The sequence below is a fragment of the Marmota marmota genome, unplaced genomic scaffold, assembly GCF_001458135.2.
Source record: "Marmota marmota marmota unplaced genomic scaffold, marMar, whole genome shotgun sequence".
Classification (NCBI taxonomy): Eukaryota; Metazoa; Chordata; class Mammalia; order Rodentia; family Sciuridae; genus Marmota; species Marmota marmota.
The window spans coordinates 24883428-24905431 of NW_025999982.1; the positions used below are offsets into that span (position 1 = coordinate 24883428).

Below are 22004 nucleotides of genomic sequence, written 5' to 3' on the forward strand. Positions count from 1 at the left end.
GAGCAGTTTTATCCCTTACTTCTTCTGAAGCTCCTGTGAAAATTAGCATAATATAGAATAAATAGTCAATGTTAAGGTGGATTTAATCAAATAGCAGAGTTTACTTTATTTTAATACGCCAAGAACTATAAGGTTTCTGCTAATTATATTTACTGTGTAAATTTAGGATTTTTTAAATTTTGCTTGTTATCTGTTTTTATTCCTGGTTAAAATCTCATTTGCAAGTGAAAAAATATTAATTAACAATAAGCAATCTCATAAAACTAAAGGCTACACTTTCATCTTCTTATAATATTATGTATGCAAAAGAAAGAAGCTGGAATTTCATCCTTTGGGCAACAGGGAGAGGTTGCTGTTTTTAACAAAGAAATGTTTCGATGCATTTACCATTTTAGGAAAACAAATATTAATTTACCATTTGAATCAAAGTAAAAAAAGACAAAATATGACTTTCAGATTTCTGAAGTTCAACTCAATAGAAGTGGAAAGAATCCTAAATTAGGAGATGTTTGATGAACTCCTGTTCAGAAGCATAGTTGTAAGAGGTGAGGTATTTTTGAACAGAAAGATCAACAAATAATTGGAGACACTCTAATACATCAATAGAGAAAGTTGATATTTAAAATAGTTTTGGAGAGGAAAGCTGAAATTGAAGTGTTATGATAGTCCTAGAAGGAGCTTAAAATAGATTTTTAAAAAAGTGGGGGATGGTATATAGCCTGGATATAACTTGTTAGTTTGAAAAGAAATTTAATGAAAATTATTTTCTATGAGGAGGAGATTTGATAGATTTATTTTAGGTTAATATGTGCTGCTTTAAGTTACATAAGAAAATCATAACATTTTCTCATTTAAAAAATCTTAAGATATAGTCATATAGTGAAATATATTTTTGCTTAATTATATTTAGAGTTCTATGCATATAATTCTGTCCTGTAGCAGATATATTGCTTAAAACACTTAAGCTTACATTAGAAGTACAAAACAGAATAGATGCATTTGGTAAAGTTTGGTTTCAAACACTGAAACAGAGTTGGTTTCTGTTTCACGAGTAAGGGATTATTATTTTTTTTTCCTTTTTACCTATTAAATCCCCAGAAATATATCCTAGAACTATCTCCTATCTCTGGATATGTCTTCTTTCAAACAGTAAATTATACTTGTGACTTTACAACTGTAACGCTGTACTTCTGGGTGTAGTCTTAGAAACAAGTGGCAGAGTATGTGGGGAAAGGACACACTTATATGATGTCTACACTCTGGTTTCCAGGAAGAAACTACTCCAATAACTAGGAACCCCTTTTATTTATTCTCTAGACAAACATTTGCATGTTTAGTGTCAGTAAGTAAGATGAAATAGACAATGTGTGTGTGTGTGTGTGTGTGTGTGTGTGAGAGAGAGAGAGAGAGAGAGAGAGAGAGAAAGAGAGAGAGAGACACTCCAGTCTTCTGGGGAGACAAGACAAAATAGAGAAATTTGGGCTACATGAACCTCATTGGTAGATATGCTTGGGATGAGGGCTCACACACTCTCATCTGCCATCTTCTCAGTCTGTTTCATCTAAATTTTAGAAAAACTTGAAACGCTACTCCACATAGGTGCCAGATGATGGATCTAGTGACTTGGAAGACACATGAGTGAGTACATTTGTGTTTTTCTCCCCCTCCCTGTGATAATGACTAGAAAAAATGTGTTTAGGGAAAGTTAGAAAAAGTGTGTGACTTTAGTTCAGTTAACTCTCTGAACCTTGATTTTGTGTTTTTACCATTAAAATAAAATAGTGGAGTGGATAAGATACTTTTATAATATTCAAATATATGATGGCCTTTTGTATTCAGGAGCTTCAATATAAATAAATTCCATATAAATATATTCAATAAAAATGATGGAGATAGATAGATAGAACATGTTCAACTCTATACAGATGTGCCAGATCAGGAGACCAGGAGAGAGAAAGATAAAGTTGGACATAATGAGAGGCAGAGAACTCTTCCTGAAGAGTTCTGAATTTCTGAAGTCACAAATGCTGTTAGCTCTAACTATAGCCATAGCGGTTTGTGCCTCATATAGTGCAGTGCAACCAACTGGTTAGAAAATTGCTCCACAGTGGCTTGGTTAAGGGGTCCTCCCAGTCCCTAAATTTAGTTGACTAAATTTTTGTATTTGGAAAAATCTGTTATACTATATTTCTGCTAGAATTTTACCAGTATAAAAATGATACAATATTTAATAGCCAGCATGGCTCAGGCACTAATAAATCAGATTTGAAGTCTAACACACTAGAATAGATGCCAACTGGTATTTTGTACTTGGTCAGACCAGCTAAACATGTCAGCTGTGAGCTCCAGTTACTATTTAGGCTGGTTATTAGTTTTCAAAGGCATAAATTCTGGTTATATTATTTAATCAAAAACATTGTCATTTAAGTGGCCACTAGAAATTACCATATGGGCTAAATTATAACAAAGGACCTTAACTTTTATTTTCAAGTAGTTTACAATCTCGTATGGCTGTACTAGAGGAAGAAAGCAAGAGCATTGAAGGCAAAATTTTTCTCATTCTCTCTGATTCATTGTGATTCATATTATCATAAGAGGTTTTTCTCCCCTATACCAAGAAAAGAAACACACACACACACACACACACACACACACACAGGGATTTAAGGATTTTCTGTAGAAGAAGAAAGAAATATCTCCTGAAAGAACCCATCACTCATTCTTTAGCATCCTAAACTTTCTACCACCATTTTCACAAGCTGTATCTACAGTTCCCCATGACAGTAAAATAAAGAACAATTCGTGTGAATGTTTATACATCAGAGGTACTGCAGAAGAGCAAACATAAACACTTGAAAAAAGAAAAAAAAAAGTAAAAAACCAACCAACCAGTAGTATAGTCTCTCTATTTGTTTTTTAAGAAATACAGGTTAGTGGCTTTTTCCTGTGTTCTTCGTCTGCCAAAGTGATTCACAATAAGGTTTTTAAAACAAATATATATAAAGGAAGTATAAGGTTTTCCACCTTTAACACAAAGTGAAATAGTCTTAATTAAAATCTTAAGACTATTAAAAGTTATTTCCCAAAACATTCACAGCTTCCCCAGCAAAAACTTTTGGCTCACAAGATATTATAGAATACAATCACAAAGATCTGCAGCTTACAGGAAGATTTAGCAGCCTCTATTTTCCTCTGTATGGGGAATCCATAAAGGAAGAGGGCCAAATGTGGAAAAAGGCTCGATCTCATCTAGCCATTCCTATTTGGCTTTCTGCAAAATCAGTTACAATCTAACTAACTAGGCAGTTTGTATTTAATTAAGTTTTCTTTGCCAGAAAATTATAATGATGCTCTTGTCAAAACACAATGAATAATGTTTTTTAACCAACAAGGAGAAAATAAATTTTAGGACACTTAGGTATGATTTGTCTCCCCCATATAGGGTGTTAATTTTTTAGTGGGCAAATAATTTAAATTTAAAAATTATAATCAACTCAGAAGGAAAAAAAAATAAAAGAAAAACAACAACAACAACAACAACAAAAACCATGACCATACGCCCAGCATTGTTTTTTAGGAACACACTTATAGAAATACACCAAGGCTCAGTTCACTTGCATTGGTAATCCTTACACCATGTATATTGACCAAAGATAGAAAATAATACAACATAAAATATATTAATAATATTATTTTTAAAAAAACTAATAATAAAAAAATACAATAGAACTCCCTAAGGCCCTGATGGCCATTTCGCATATTCACTAATGATCTTTTCCCTATATTTGTAGAAGACACCTTGAAGAGATCCTAGCATATTTTTTTTTCCCAACAGAGCATAGAGAAAACTTTAAAATACCCTATGATATAATACTTTTCAGCAGCTAGCATCCATCTCAAAAAGGCACAGAAAAGAAACCTATTTTCATCATTGTAACTGTTAAAAAAGACATTAGTCATCATCATAATTATCAGGTACAGGTTTGGATACAATCCTGAGTGATGTTGCCAATAGAAGAGGCTGCATCTGTTTTAAAATGACTTAAAATCTAACACATAATGTTAGAAGAAAGATGGTTCATTCAAACTTCAACTGCAGAGGAAGAGTAGCCATAATTTTAAAAAAGATGACATTTTCTATTATTCACAGAGATAATTTAGTACCTAGCTATACTTACATTCTGCTAAATTTTTATGCACATTAGAAGCTTGATAATATCATGCCTATCCTGTAGTTTCACAATACATTTCATTAACCCCTCATGTTTTGGTTATTTTAAATATTAGCTACATTTCAAAAAACAAAGCCCTACAATGCATTCTGGTAAATTAGTCTCTAATAAAAGGAGACTAGAGCATGAAACTCCAACAAGAATATTTAATGGAATACAAATATCCAATCTAGAAACTCTAATAAAAATCTCCCTTCTTTGAGACAAGACTCCTGGCTATTACATAGAAACCATCACACATGGCTCCCCTCAAAATGCATTATAGATCAGACTCAATCTTTTCTTCCACAAAAATGACACAAGAATTGATTTCAATTATCATTTAATACTGATTTCCTTCTCCTGTCAAAAAATGTTCCATACACAAGAAAGTGAAGGTTGGAAGTCTGAGCTCATTTATGGAACTTTTAAGGACTATTGATTTACCAGTGAATTTTCTAGTTCTCTCATTGTTACTGGAATGGTGCCTCAGCGTCTGAATCAGATGATAGGATGAGCAGCAATGCTGAAAGGCTTAGTTAAGACTGATGCAAAGAGAAACTTCTCAACAATTAGTCAGAATGCATTTTATAAATTTAGGTTAATATGATTGATTATACCAGGCCAAAATTTCTCATATAGCATCGGACGGGATTTTAATTATATTTCTTCTTGTGCTATTGTGCCTTAATATATGTCTTTCATGTCTGAATATTAACCTTTGGGGAGAATATGTGGTAATTACCTGTGTCTTTGGACCTTAGTCTTTGGAGCTGAGGTGATTTTGCTTTTGTTTTATCTTTGTTTATAGCAACACCATATATGAGCTACAAGAAAGTATTTATTTAAGTAAATATGCATGTTATCAGTATGTCTTTGTAGGGAATGATATTTGATGGATGCTTCCAGAAGCTGTGTGCCTTTATATGCACTTTTACTTCTCTCATACAACCTTAGTTAAAAAGACAGAATTTCTATAAGTAAGAGCACATTTATTAACAGCACCATGATCCTAATAAAAGAAAATACTTTTGGTACCTGCTAGATACTAAGGTTATAGAGTCAGTTTTTTACTTAACAATCTCTCCCTGCCCTGTACCTCTCCATGTGTTTTCATATAAATGTTGCCACTTTTTTCTCTGTACAGGAGCAAATTCAGAGATTGTGGGGCCTAGAAACTGTACAATTTTACATTCTCCCTTTAATAAAAAGATGTTGATAAGTTTTTGAGTACACAGTTGGCATGGAAGCAAATATTTATTTTTTGAATGAGAAATGCAATCATAACCAACTTCACAATTTTAAAAGCTGAAAATACTACAAACATCACAAAATGCAGAAAATATAGTACTTTTATTTTGTTAGTTAAGAGACCCCTCACTTTCCCCCTATTTGTTTTTAGAGGCATAATCTTTTGATCATTTTATAAAATGGTAATGATTTTACAACATTTTCTATTAAAAAAGAAAATTCTGGAGTCTTCTCTAGCTTCATTGATAAACAACTTTTTGTTATTCATGATTTGAAAAATCTTGTTTCACTTAACAACTCATTACTGGTTATATTATAGATGACATTGTTGTCAAATCTGGGGACACCTCAATCATCTTTGTCATAGCTTAGCTGAATGATGTGGAAGGGTTTTCCACAGAACAGATGCTACCCAGTACAACTCAAATCTGTCTTTCCTTCTACCAATCCATCCTTCCTGCCTTAGTACTACAGTTCACAGATAGCAGTAAGCCCTAAGAGCATTCTGGAATCATTTCTAAACCAGAATTGTAGCAGTACTTAAATTACACGAATAGCAATATTTTCTTAAACCAAAACAAAGTTAATGTCTAACAGAAACTCCACTTGGCACTATCCCACAAATAGCCAGGTCCACTTATCCTTCACCCCATACCCATGGAGATAACACTTTGAGTGAGCCTCGGTGACCTTTTCTTACTTTTCCCACATCCAATTGTCATCCAATCCTATTGTTTTATTTTAGATTCTCATCCCATTCCTGTGCTCACAGCAAAGGCATCATCTCAGGAAGACACCCTGTGGTCAATTCCATAAATCTTCTCCCCTTCCTCCATTCTCTTCTTCAACCCACTCCAAACAATTGAGAATTAAAATTTCCTGCCAAATCTTAGTTTTCCTTCTGCTCAAAGATTTGCAGGTGACTTTTTAGGTAGGATAAGTGAAGTTGTAACCTCAGATGTCAAGGTTACTTTGTAACCCTACTGTCTTCTCCTGGCCTGCATTATTTTCACAGGTGTCTTAAATGAGCTTTGTTTCACTAAACTGCTCTCCCAGATTCTTTAGATTTACTTTGAAAGGTCCCTTTTCTTGTCTTTGCCTTTGCCATTCCCTTTAAATGGTGTGTCTTTTTTCTCTGCTTCTCAAAGTTATACCAGTTTTCTTTGGTTGTTTTCTTTGCCCTCTCGGAGATTTTCTAAAATACGAATGGTCTTGGTGATAATTCCCTTTATTGGAGGAATATATTTGACAATATATTCTATGTTCTATTGTCATTCATTTAATATCTATGCAAAATATGTATATGTATGTAAGTATGCAAATGTATAACATCTTTCTAAAAATACCAGAAGTGGGTTCAATCTAAATGTTATGACCAAGCACTTTATTTAGCATTAACTGCAAAGATACATTTAACAGATACTTTCTGCCTTTAGAGTGTATGAAATCTTATATACAGGAGAAGATAAAAGCAAAAAATGACTTTAAATAAAGGACAGAGTAAGAGCCCCAGATGGGAAGTACACAGGATGTTAGTCACTGGACTATCTTGGTCTCTCCCAGCAGATGACATACATTTTAGTGTCTCTTTAACCACAGTCCATAACCACATTTCCAGCACCCACTTTCTGGAGGTACTGAATGATCTGTAGTTCCAGGTATTCATGAAGGACGTGGGAGATGTCTTAAGTATTGCCTTGGGAATTTGAATACCAACAATGGTCTGGACAGAATCATGAAGTACAGATGTTCTTTACACACATATAGTAGTTCTCTGAGATAAACACTATGTAGCACATTTTATGATCCCCTACTGAGAGGAAGCAGGATGTAATAAAGATACATAAGCTCTGGAGACCTAAAACTGGGGGCACTCTGAATTCTAAATTTCAGTGTACTGATCTCATAAAAATAGTAAAACCAACAACTAATTGATTAAGAGATTAAGTGAATTAATACACAGTGATAGGAAACTACTTTTTATTTAATATTTTTAGTTTTAATTTACTCTTTTAAATATCCACTGGTAGGTCTGATAAACTTAATATTTTGCTCAATGGGAATTTTTGTTGAAATTTGCTTTTCAATGCTTCAAATATACTTCAATTATGATGATGGATCCATAAAATGCAAATGTATTCTTCTTAGCAGAAGGTCAATGAAAAGAAGTTTTAAAATATTTAAAATCCGGATTAGGATATGTTAACACTTAAACTAAAATTCACATTTTTTTAGACTCTGCTAACACTAATGATGGTTTTAAAACAGCAATCTCAATTACTGTAAGCTGTTTCTCATGAGGCCAGCTGCAAGGAGTGGATTTGATTACCTATATACATTCTATGTGGTCAGAAACTTAATGCTGAGACTCAGCAGGAAAGAAAGAAGTCTGAAGAGTGAATTGACTCATAGTGTGATTTATAATAAAGGGAACCTTTTCTAAGAAATTTTATCTGAGAGTTAAGAACTCCTTTGAGATTTTTCACCATCAGCTCAGCATTGTGCTATTATTTTGTTATTGAGACACTTAAACTTTTGTTTTTCTTACCCCTTACAGAGGAATCAATAGTCTAAAATTAGAGCAGAGAGTAGCAGCTCTTGAGTGTAATCTGGGTTTAGTACAGACTACTTCAAAGATTGATGCCAGCAGCTTATCAGCCATGTATTAAACTTCATGTGCACTCATTGAATGTTTTTTTAGGAAAACAATTAAAACACGACAGGTGTCAGGTTTTAATAAAATATAAAGGTTCTTAGAAAACATTGTACACTTTTCCTGTTATCAATGATGTGCTATTGTAGAGACATTTGGGGATGTCTACCAAACTCATCATATTTTCTCCTCTATATAAACTAGTGTCTCCTTACATTATCCATGAAGTTGTGGCTTAACAACCATTTTTATATTGTACAAACTTTACCCCTGCCTTTCCCTTGCCTTTGATGACTGATGAGTGGTAGATTCTAGATCTAATTTTCAATGACTTACTGTACTCAGAAGTGATTAGCTAATACACCTGAAAAGTTTGGCTAACACAATTCTCCCACTTGAGCATCTGGATTAGGATTGAGATTGCCAGCTAGTCAGTATCTGTTGGTTATTAAAGTTGGATATGTAAATATGGCTACCCTAGGATGGCCATATTTGTTGAGATACACTGATTAGAAAAGCCACAAAATAAAATCTGCAGATACAAATGGAAAGACCAGATAATCTGAGAAAACAGAGATAAGAAGGGAGAAAGATTCCTGGTAGTTTTTTAGTTCCTTGGCCTAGACCATTCTTGAGGTCTGATGGCATTGCTATTACTGGATCTCATTAACCTACATTCACATAACTTCAGCAGCTCTGATTTTTAAAAAAATTATATTTCACTAAAAGAGGTTCCAAGCGATTCTGCTGTTTGCAATCAATAATGCCAAATTAATTCACAAAAGTAGGAAAATATCTATGATTTTATTAGATCTACAGCTTCCGATATTAAAGAATTAATATATCATGGAATTTTATATGTTAACTTTTATTGAATGCCTATAATATTCTAGATACCTATGCATACTTATAAGTGTTTATGAATATTTATTTCTAATCATCAATACAGTCTTGAGAAGTTGAAATGATTATCCTCATTATATAAAATAGATAAGAAACACAAATGGTCAAAAATATATGAAAAACATATTCAACATCTCTGGCAATTAGAGAAATGCAAATTAAAAATACACTGAGACTTTATTTCACTCCAGTCAGAATAGCAATTATTAAGAATGCAAGTAACAATAAATGTTGGCAAAGATGTGGGGTAAAAGGTTCAAGCACATATTGCTGGTGGGACTACAAATTGGAGCAACCACTCTGAAAACCAGTATGGAGATTCCTCAGAAAACTTGGAATAGAACCACCACTTGACCTAGTTATCCCTTTCCTTGGCTTATACCCAAAGGACTTAAAATCAGCATAGTACAGTGACACAGACACATCAATGTTTATAACTCAACTATGGAACCAATCTAGGTGCCCTTCAACAAATGAATGGATAAAGAAAGTGTGGTGTGTACACACACACACACACACACACACACTGGAATTACTCAGACATAAAGAAGAATGAAATTATGGCATTTGCCAGTAAATGTTTGGAACTGGAGACTATCATGCTAAGTGAAGTAAGCCAGTCCCTAAAAAGCAAAGGCCAAATGTTTCCTCTGATATGTGGATGCTAACCTATAACAGGGAAGGTTGGGAGGAGAAATATATAAGCTTATTGGATTAGACAAAGGGAAATAAAGGAAAGGGAGGGGGGATGGGAATAGAAAAGACAGTAGAATGAACCTGACATAACTTTCCTATGTTCATATAGAATACAGGACCAGTGAAACTCCACATCATGAACATCCACAAGAATGGGATCCAAATTGGAATGGGCTGTACTCCATGAATGTAGAATATGTCAAATATGCCTTACTGTCATGTTTATAAAAAAATGAAAAAGAAGAGATACCTAAGCCTCAGTGTGTTTATAAAATGACACAATAATGAATCAAAATCCTGGGATACTACTTTCCACTTCAGAAGTGCACATCCTGTCCATACAGCAGCACTGCAGACTTTTCTGCAGGGAAAGTTTCTTCATTTAACAGGATCTCAAACCAAACTTCCAACTCCCCGTGTGGTACTTTTCATTCTAATAAATAATCCCTCAGTTTAACCCAGGTGTTCATTTCAAACACCTTATCACCATGAAACCATCGTAAAACAATTGATCCTTCACTGTGCTTTCTTCTGTACATCCTGCCTCTAGTCTACCACCAAATCCTAACAGACCGTTTTCACAGGATGCTTAGAATCAGATCTCTTCTCCTGCCCTCCAAGCCATTGTTCTGCCAGTGGGTGATACCACAAATAATTACAATGCCCTGTTTCCACACCTGTACCCATCCCCATCCTCAGCATCCTCAGATTCCATTGTTGTAGGCAGAACAAACCTTTTAACATGTGAATCTGGTCATGTGACTGTCCTGCTCAAAACCCCAACTTAGCCCCCCTTGGACCTTATTTACCTTCTCTTCTGACACATTCCACTCCAGCTCTAACCTCCATCTTGCTGACCCCAAATTTCAAGCAAGTTCAATATCAGGACCTTTACAATTGCTCTTTTCTTCTGACAGGGAGACTGCTTACAGAGGAAGTCCCTCAGCCTAGACACTGCTTCATAGAGGACTCAGAGACCTTCTGAATTTCCCCATTCAGAATATAACCTTCTTTACCCATGTTTTCAGAATATACGTGTGCCTTTATAGTTCCCTCTTATATGCCTCATATTCCAGTGATTCATTCATTATCAGTTGGATTATGGACTACAATTCTGTTTCACCAGTCTTGCTCTTTTGAAGGGCTATATATGCCATATAAACCCTTTGATTAATAACAATATTGACTGCTGTTAACTGAAAAATTTTTTTCTCATTTTTAATTTTAATAAAAGGTCTGTTTAAACCAATAATTGGAGGATAAAAACACCTTAGTGGCAATATACTCAAAAACTGTAGAGCTAAATTGTTCCCCAGAGATGAAAAGAGACATCACCAAACCTGTGGGGACTTAATGCATTCATTTGACAAGTACATAGTATTTGCAAAATACTATGTCTCAGGTAAGAGGTAGAAGAACAAAGACTGATTCTTACGTTTTCAGACTCGTGGGCTTACTTATAGGGTAGAATAAATTTTCAGCTTCTGATTTTGCAAATTTAAGATTGTCAAAGATTTTAAATATTGATGCATGATTACAAAAGATATTATAGATAAACACATTTCACCAGTTACAGTAGCAATGGAATTTTATCATTAATTTTGCTTCACTCTTGTATATATCAATTAATGTTTTATATTCAAGCAATAGCATCATTCTTAAAAACTAACAAATGCTAAACATAGTGTATTCTTGGTGACACTGATCAACCATATTCACTTTATTTTCTGATTAAGCTTTGACTGGTTATTAGCCAGTCCATGAAATATGTATGTTTTGAGTGCTCATCACATGAAAGTAACTGTCCTTGAAGAGTTTATAGTTAATGAATAATAATTCAAGGAAGACATTTATGAGGTCAGCATGGTAGTGGGTGGTTTCCTGAAACTCATATCAGATGACAGGTATACTGGAGACTTTAGAGGCAGAAGAAGCTTCTTTTTAAAATGGTGATCTGTTTGCATCAACTCAGTTTAAGATTTATAGTGGACTTCCTGGGACTACACAAGCTTAGAAAGTAGATAGGAAACTCCCTTTTACAAGTGCCACAGTCTAGCAGGAGAAATGGGCACAGAAAGTATAATACCAATGTGACAAGAAGATTACTGATGACCTGAACTAAATATTAAAGGGTGTTCAGACACAAAATGTGACCTAGAGATACCATGGATGAGATGTAGGGGAAACTCACTGTGTTTCCTCTGTCCATTCTATATTTTTTTGATTTGTATGCCCATTCCATATCTTTGAAATAATGAAAGAAAGAGGAAGGGTATGCAAATGAAAGCCCAGCCACATGGTCTTACATTATTAACAAAGTTTATAACATAATCACGTTACATTTGTCAAGTATTTCTGAAATTTATGCTAATATTTATCATGACCCAGGAGAATTCTCTGAATATATAATGATTCATATTATATTTATAATTATTTTCCATTTGAAATCTGACCAAACCTTCTAAAGATAAGAAAACCTCAGGATAGTTTGATTCTTAAAATTCAAGCTGGTGAACTGTCACTAACTACAATGATCATACCTGTAAAATGAAAGCTTCTCCTCAAAACGCTTTCATTGAAATGCACTGCTTAAATTCTTTTGCAAATGACATGACCTCTTGTGTTCATAGCATATGCCTGTTTGGGAGGCTTAGCTAGTTAACCAAACAAATGAACTCCTCTTCACTACCCGTTTCTCAAGGGTACTTACATATTCTTCATAAGCTTCATGGGCTGGAGGAGGGGGTGCTCTGTATCCTGGCACTGTTGGTGCCCCCCTGGCTCGAGGGGCGGGGACGCCTCTTGCTACCGGTGGCACGGGAAGAGCTCCACGAGTCACAGTGGTCCCACGAGGTGTGAGAACACCTCGTCCAGGTGGTGGGGGAGGAGGAATGGCACCCCCTCGGCCCCTAGGAAACACAGGTAAAATGCAGATAAGGAAAGGTGAAGGGAGAGAAGGACAACAACAGACACCAGTTCTCATCTCAGGGCCTCCACAGGATGTGAGCATCCAAAATTTATCTTTCTTTTTGGGTATGTGCCTGTGCCTGTGTGTGTGTGTGTGTGTGCACACACGCACGCGTTTAACAGAGATGTGTCTTGGCCTCCAGAGTAAAACATATCCTGTGAATACTAAGACTTAGTTCTCATGGAAACCACACAAAATACTTTGATACAGTCTACTAAAAAAACAAAGCCAAAAGGAAAAACAGAAAACAAAAGCCCATTGTGTTTATATTCCTTTTTTTTCTGTGTTAATATATTTATTTATTTATTTTGTCTCTTTTATTTGTTCTTTTTAATTATACATGACAGTAGAATCTATTTTGATATGATTATACAGACATGAAGCGTATCTTTTTCTAATTAGGATCCCTGTCTTGTGGATATACATGATGTGGAGATTCACTATGGTGTATTCACATAAGAACATAAGAAAGTTATATCTGATTCATTCCATTGTCTTTCCTATTCCTTTTCCTCTCCCTTTCCTTCATTCCTCTTTGTCTAATCCTTTGAACTTCTATTCTCCCCTGGCCCTTGTTGTGTGTTGGCATCCACATAGCAGAACATTCACCTTCTGGTTTTGGGGGATTGGTTTATTTCACTAGAACACCCAGATCAGAGCACCACCTAATGGATGACTCCCTGGACCATCTATAAAACTGAGCTGCTGTATATCTCTGTCTCCTCCATTCGGGGTTATTGATAGTGGTATGCAATGTTGTCATTTGCAAATATATGATCTGTCTGCACTTTAATAAATTGTGGAACTTGAGGCATAGTGATATCATCCTGCTGACTGTAGTAGCTTAAATTTGAGGTCATTTGAAATCATGACTCACTGTCACTGACTTATCACCAGGCATGTCACCCCTGAGTTGGTGCAATCACTGACATCATATAATTTCATATAGTAACCATGGTGCTAGTGAAATACATTAGTATTCTGCAACAAAGAGAGTAGATTGAATACTCTGTACTGCAGTTCTTGACACAAAAGTAACCTGCACTAAAAGTGTAAGATCAAATGGTTGCAGCCAAGTCCTTCAGTATTCTGAGGCCTTCAGAAAGGTTGAGTGTTTGTCTGAAATCTTTGGGCAAATGTACGGTTATTTCACTTTTTATTATGTCTGAAAGACTGGCCTTCCGAAAGCACTGCTTTCAGCAGAAGCACTAAAGCTTTGGGAAAAATGATGATCATTGGGACTTCAACAATCACACCGTCTGGCTTCACCTCCATATGGAGACGCAGGTTATGCTTTCTGCTATGAATAGCAGTCGGCTGGCTCTTTCTTGCTTACAGAAAATGAACTTTTAGAAGTGAAGAGTAAGAATGCTGGAAAAGCTTTTAAAATTTTTACATAGATTATAGAGCTGATGAATAGACAACCTATCCGAGAGCTTATTGTAAACTAATGCATATAGAATACTCTCTTAGATTGGGAGGAAGGTGAAATACAAAAGACCCAGAGGCCCAGTGCTGATTTCAAATATGAAAACAGTGGAGGATACAACATTCTATATTGTCATCATAATATAAAAACACTTCTATAAAGAAAGATATAGAAATCAAGTTTACCTTCACTGGGCCTCCAAGCACCTGTTTCTTCATAAGCAAGATGAATGTATGTCCTGGCTTTCTAACTGTTATCCTAGCTTCCTGTTCAGGTTAGCATTTTAATTTCCTCATCAGTGTCCACGTGTTGGTAACAAACCACATGGTTCTGGCTATGCCACTGAATAATCATGAGTAAGTATTTTAATTACTAAGGCCTGAAGTTTTTTTTTGTTTTTTTTTTCAAATGAGTAAACTGCAGATATCTGAATCTATAATCATTCTTCTTGCTCTAAAATAATGCAATGTTCATATCCAAATCTAATTTTTTATTTCATTCCTTCATGAACTGACTAACAGATGCAGCCCTAGTAATCCTTTCTCCTGAATCTGACTCATTCCCTCCTCTACAGGATGGCTTTCCCTGGAATGTTAAGTCTCCTTGCTCCCTCCTATTCAACTCAAGAATCAATCGCCTATTTTAGGATAAGGCCCTGAGCCAAACTGACACCACAGTATTCTTTCCTTTATTTTGCTGACTTCTTCAAAGAAAACTTTCCATGTTTAATTCTCTACTTTCTGCTCATGCCTGAGCTGAATGCAATCCATCTAGTGTGTGCTTTCCCCATGCTGTGAAAACACTGTTGGCTAAGATGCCAAGACCTCAACCCACTGATTTCCAGCTCCACTGGGCTTTTCCCTGGTTACCATGATACTGTGCCTCTTATTATGTTTTGAGATTGTGAACCATGACTTGGAAAATGTTTATTTGAGCTTTTTTTTTTTTTTTTTTAATCTCTGCTCATGGCATGATCTTTTTTTAAAATTATTGGTTGTTCAAAACATTACAAAGCTCTTGATATATCATATTTCATACATTTGATTCAAGTGGATTAGGAACTCCTCTTCCTTTTGCTTTACTACTCCTTAGCCTCCTCACAAATTTCTATTCAGGGGCCCTCACTGGAATATGGGTGTTCCCAATTTCTGTGTTCATTCTTCTTTCTTCTCCTATGGTTAAACCCTGCAGTCCATAATTCTAGCCATGGTTATTTTCTCCTTATCATAATACTGTGTCCTACCTTACGTTCCTGATATCAGAATTTCTATAACTTCTATGCATATTAGGGTTACTTGAAGGTCTTTAAAAAATTCCAAATTTCCCATGGCCAGGTAAATCATAGTCTCTGGAGGCAAGAAGCTGCCAATAATTCCAATGTACAGGCTATTTTGGGAAACACTGCCCTGACATGCATCACCTAATTAAAATATCTTGACAAACTTGTTATGTAAGCAGTTCATAGCTATTTTAAAAATTGAGAAAGCAAGTTAAAAAGAGGATGAATCACTTGTCCAAGTCACACTAGTCATCCATATGTCTTGGATTAATTACAGGAATAATTATATTCTTCTTTTAACTTGACTTTTCACCTAATCTCAGTTGATAATAGCATATACCTCTTACCAGGTCAGATACCAGAGAATTATTTTTGTCTTGGACCACCCTCCTTCTCTAACATCTAATTGGCATTGGTTCCTATAAATCTGAATCTCTGTTCTGGCTCTATCTCACTATACTCCAAGTGCTGTTCATTTCTTTCTGTCTTGGAAAATGGACTTGTGTTCATTGGCTTTCCTGCCATGAGTCTACATTCTCTTTGTGTCTGTCACTCTGTTTCTCTCTCTTCCAATCGCTCCAATGTTCATTATCTATAGTGATGACTGAGTAGTCTCTTCTAAGTATAATTATCCTTTCTTTTTAAAGACTCCATTAGGTTACCCAGGAGGCCAATGCAGGAGGATTGCAAGTTCTAGGCCAGCCTGCATAACTTGGTGAGACCCTATCTCAAAATACAATGTAAACAAAGGCTGTCGATGTAGCTGAGTGGCAGAGTAACACTTGGTTGAACCCCCAGTTCCACACCCAACCACACACAATATTTTAGTTTTCACTGTAGTAAACAAAGCCTTCTGAATCTCATTTTCTACTGCTTGGTCTCAATGCAACATGTTCTACTGATACATGTAAACATTTTCATCCTTCATTTATATAAAATAAGCTATCATTATGATAACATAAATATGTAATGTTTTATATTTTGTATGCATTATTATAGGAAGATTAGTTATCATAGATATATTTATTGAATATAAATTCCTTTAATTAAATATACCTTCAGCAAATTGTTTTTGAAGTTTTAAAATATTTCAGACAATCCTCAAAATACTAGGGATAGAACCACTATATGACCCAGTTATTCCACTCCTTGGTATATATCCAGAATATTTAAAATGAACATACTACAATGATACAACCACCTCAATATTCATAACAGAACAATAGCCAATATACAATGATATGTATAGTGATATATATAGTTTTATTCAGTCATAAAGAAGAATGAAATTGCCATTTGCAGGAAAATGGACAGAACTCGAGAACATTATATTAAATGAAATAAACCAAACTTAGAAAGTCAAGTGTCATTTGTTGTCTCTCATATATGGAAACTAGAAATGAAAAGGAAGAGAAAGGTTGGTGGGAGATCTCATGAAAATCAAAGGGAGACAAATATAGTAAAGGAAAGGAACCTAGGGGTGGGAGGTGGGGAGGAAAAGGGGAAATACTTAGGCATGATATTGGCCAAATTATATTGTTATCTCATGTGTATTGTGACTATATATCAATAAATCCCACCATTATTAATAATTATAATATACAATAAAATATAGAAAAATGGTGGTATTTTGGCAGTGGTAGCTGAAAATATTTGCGGTACAATTTAAGAAAGAAATCTGTGGAATATCTTAGTATCTCTTAAGATAATTTTCATGTGATATACATAATATTATTCTAGATCTGTGCCCTTTAGAGATTTAAATCCCACTTTCAATAGGGTGAAAAGAACAACTGAATCACTCTATATGTGAAGACAAAGAGGGTTTTTTTTGTGTGTTTTTTGTTTTTGTTTTACCCCTTTGTAAACCAATGCCTTCTGTTGAAAACATGACAAACACAGAACCCTACAAAACAATTTATAATACAGAAAAATTCCAATTTGTTTGTAAAGGAAAGAAAATCAAGTAAGACTCTCTGATCTCCAAGATCTTGAGAAGTCAAATCTATCTGAACTTTGCACAACTTTTTCATGTGTATTTATTTTCTTTTTATGTTTTTATTAGTGCATTTTAAGTATACGCAGTAGTGGGGCTCATTGTGACACTTGCATAAAAGCACATGATATAATTTGCTCTGATACAATTCCTGGTCCTTACTATCAATTGTTCAAGAAGTAGGCTTCTGGCTTTCTTGGCTGATGAATAGGTGTTATCTGTATCTTTTTCTGTCTCTCTCTCTCTGATAAGATTATATCAATTCAAGGACCATTTAAACACAGATAAAACATATAGTTTTCCCTTCATGCAAGTTATTCTGGTTTCAAGAGAAGATGCTTGCATCATCTGTGTGCCCTAGTTCTGGAGATAGAAAAGGAAAGTGGAAACTCTCAGTATCACTGCCTTATTTTCTAAAGGTAGTTGAAAAAGGAAAAAAAAAAATGGAGTCTGACTTCCTGTATGAATTAGGTAAGATTTCATGCAATTTTTTGAACCTCAATTTCTTACCTGGGCTAGCAGTTATCTCTTAATACAAAGGGTGTAGTGAATATATGATACACTCTTACATGTTATATATTCATTTATTGTTTCTATTGTGGTGAAGAGAATATTCCTGATGCTCTTATTTATTCCTTCCTATGAACATGGCCAAGCATGGCAAAAATAAGACTGCCTTCTTCCTTTGTTATTAATTTATATAAAGTAAGAACTAATGTACCTTGAAGGAGCTGTGGGAGCTATTCGAATCCCTCTGCCTCTAATACCTCTGCCACGACCAGAGTCTTCTGAGCCATTTAAATAAGATAATTCACGTAACTGTTCCTGACGAATTTCATCATTGTAGTCCTAGAAGAAAAAATATACTTGATGAGTTATGGGACATGGGGATTTTAAAGTTAACAAACAAACAAACAAACACAAGAAGAAGAAAAAAATTCACATTTGTTTTCTGGAGTCTTATATAAAATATCTAAGGTGATATAAAAAAGGTACATATTTTAAATTCCTATTATTATATGAAGAAATTGAAGTTGCTTCTTTTATCAAGAAAGTACTCTGTAGGACATAGATATCACTTCAGGTGAGGGCTGGAAAAGGGAAGGTAATAACACAGAACACGAACTGCAAATGTATTTTGGTTATGATTGTCAACATGAGGAATGCCAAAATTTCATTTGAACAACTGTGTGTAGATTATGAATGACTGCCTGACATTCAAATAGCTCCTGATAGGTAAACCAGAAGGGGTCAATCCGAAGGCCTAGTATAGATGCACTATGTGTGTGTGTGTGTGTGTGTGTGTGCATGTATGTGTGTGCATCATACAAATATGAAATTATATGATCTATCTTCTCACAAGTGGGAAGCTAATGTGGTGAAGTCCCACCCAACAACCTGATAAGCAACATTTAAAAACAAGGAATTTCCTGTGTTGTTTAGCATTGGGCTAATGTACAGGGAGAACCATAGTAGAAGGCAAATCTCAGAGTTACAGCTAAAGATTAAGTCAAAGTCAAAGGGACTGTCTTTCTCCCTCATCAGTTCAGAAATGTGTCCGTGCAGAAATGTGTCAGTCATTTCATTCAAGAGTGCACCAGTTTGGAGATTCCTCAGAAAACTTGGAATAGAACCACCATTTGACCCAGTTATCTGATTCCTTGGTATATACCCAAGGACTTAAAAACAGCCTACTACAGTGATGCAGCCACATCAGTGTTAATAGCTGTTCAATTCACAATAGCTAAGCTATGGACTCAACCTAGGTGCTCTTCAGCAGATGAACAGATAAAGAAAATGTGGTATATAAATACAATAGAATATTACTAAGTCATAAAAAGACTCACTTTATGACATTTGACGGAAAATGAATGGATCTGCAGACTATTATGCTAAGTGAAATAAGTCAATCCCCCCCAAAACCACAAAGGTCAAATTACAAATGTTCTCTCTGATATACGAATGCTAATACACAATAAGGAGAGGGGAGTTCAGTAGATTAGATAAAGTACAGTGAAGGGAATGGGGAGGGGGAAGAAAATAGGAGAGGCAATGAAATGAATCTGACTTAATTTTCATATGTACATATTTAAATACACCACAGTGAATTTCTACATCGTGTACAACCACAAGACTGGGATCCTTATTAGATTAAGATGTACTCCATATTTGTATAAATGTGTCAAATTATATTCTACTATCATGCTTAACTAAAAATAATAAATAAATAAATAAAAGAGTGGACCTGAGTCATTACAAATGAATGCTACCATAAAGTACCAGTCTTATCTATTTCTACACACACACACACACACACACACACACACCTGGTTAAACAACACAAAATTGAATAATGGGTTATTTGTGCCAAATGGCCAATCTGATCTATTATTTTTCTCTACACATATGTTTTAGTGAATTCAATCTAGTGAATTTTGTACTGACAGAGAAGGATCTAGGAGATGAAAATAGAGGTTATCTTCAGAGGATGAGCCTACTTTGTGGGACAAAAATTCACATGTATTATCTGCAGTAAACAATACCTATTTAGCTCTGCATATAATGTGTGTATGTTTTATATAAAGTTAAGACTAGGCAAGCCAACCACACAGCTCTGTGTAGAAACTTGCAAGGATGCACTTAGCTTGCAAAAAAAACCCCTCTAATGCACAGCTTTACCTCATGCTCCAGAAACTGCCTTGACTACAAGCAAAAGTGATAATCACTCCAAAGCATTTATATTCTTATTTTTAACATGTCCCTGTCATGGTTATCCTCTATAGAACCTGATTATAGCTGTAACAGCCTCAACACAGCTGACAGAAGAGCCATACAGTAGAAAATTACAGATTCTAACAGGTCAAATATTGTTCAATTTCAACCTCCTAATTTTCACATTCAAGCATCAACTAAAGTGAAGAATAAACATGTATTATTTTATTAGGATCAGGAATGCAATGAATTGCTACTCCGGAGTGAACTGACCAGTCACCATCAAAATGAAACCCAATCCAATAATTTTCACATGTAATATTATTGATGTTAAAGGAGACATTTGTAGCTTCCTTTCTGAGGAAAACCCATATCCATTCAGGGTCCTTATGAAATGTAAAAAGAGAGAGATTGACATTGTTGACCATACTGAGGGCTGAGATACACACGAACAAATTACATCTGAATTCAGTATATGTAACTGTGTACTTTAGAGCATAAATATTTTTACGTTAAAATTCTGAAGATATCAGAATATAGATGTGGTCTCTTTCATTATACAATCATAAATTAGATGAAGAAGGAAGAAAATATAAAGCAAGAGGAAAATGGGGACAAGGAAAAGGAGAAAGAAGTAGAGGACAAGGAGAAAGAGCAACATAGTAATTGGACAGTGATAGATTAATTCCCAACTTGTTCAGGGATTCCTGCAGCCATTCCCCTAGAGAGTTCTCACCACCACATTGACTCTGGGATTGGTCATATGATTTGTTCTCGCTAATATAGCAATTAAAAAAAATGACAAAAGCAGGGACTGTAAAAGTACTCATTGCTAGAAAAATCACTGGAAATCTTTAGGCCACCAGGTGAAGAAGTCTAGGCTGTATTTCTGCAGCTAAGAGACCCTGTGAAGAGAGTGCACAGTCATCCTTGCTCTCCCTGCATTTTAATCTGAGTCCTGGAACATGAGTGAGGACATTCTAGACCATCTAGTCCCAGTCAAGCTGGAGGAGACAAATAATCACCTAGCAAACCCAAGAACCAGGAGAAACAGATAACAAATAATGCTCTAAACCATTAAGTATTGTGGTGCTTTCAGCAAAAACTACCAAATACAGAGAGGACTAGAGGGTATGGTGCTTGAGAGACATACAAAAAAGGCATTCTCAAAGCAGTCAGCTTCTGGCCCTGTCAGAGGGGAGGATTTGGACCTCAATGTTATCTGCATGTTTCTTGGAGTAGATAGCCTTACTTGTAAGTCAGTATATCTGAAGGCCATGACCTTGTATCATAATAGTCTGAGTTGCTCATAAGTCCTGTTGTTCAGAGTCTATACTCACCAATCCAACTGCACTAGAATTCAGTTCCTAGATTTCTGACTAGGATATGAATATGAATACTTGATACTGAAGATTAAGTCTGAATGTAAGCAAAATCACTATTGTCTATATAATTAGACTTTTATATGAGTTTAGTAGAAACACTTTATTTTAAGAGTTGATTCGTGACAGATTAGTGGTAGACAAGAGAACAAAGACCAGTAACTTCATGTGTAATTGTCCAAGAAGTCTAGGTGCTACATTCTGCAATCCTGTTCCCAAATATGACTTCCCTCAGCTGATGACAAAATGTGTTTGGATGCAAAGATGGGTCCATTCTTAGAAACTCAAGACTCCTCCATGCCCCAGAGATCCCTGAGTTTCAGCAATGCTGAACTATCTTTTAATTTCATTGCACCAAGAAATGTACTAGAAGTTTCCCAACTCTCTATCCTTAGGGTCAGAACACTGTGGCAGCAGGGCTCTCCAGCCTCCCTTGGCTTTTAAAAAAAAAACATTTTTTTTTTAAATGAGAGCATCTTCCCTAATATAATTCTGATGTGTCCAATCCCATTTGTCATCTGCTT

The 22004-nt window shown here is 35.2% G+C and overlaps 1 protein-coding gene across 18 annotated transcripts in view; it reads right to left on the reverse strand.

The window, feature by feature from the left end:
- Khdrbs2 (KH RNA binding domain containing, signal transduction associated 2) overlaps nucleotides 1–22004 on the reverse strand; it is a 585248-nt gene that overhangs the window by 213782 nt on the left and 349462 nt on the right. For all 18 annotated transcript variants that reach the window (XM_048805602.1, XM_048805589.1, XM_048805605.1 and 15 more), the window contains exons 5-6: nucleotides 18108–18235; nucleotides 12425–12623 (exon numbers count right to left, since the gene is read on the reverse strand). In XM_048805602.1, the coding sequence (XP_048661559.1) occupies nucleotides 12425–12623; nucleotides 18108–18235 (327 nt within the window). The remainder of the gene's footprint in view (nucleotides 1–12424; nucleotides 12624–18107; nucleotides 18236–22004) is intronic.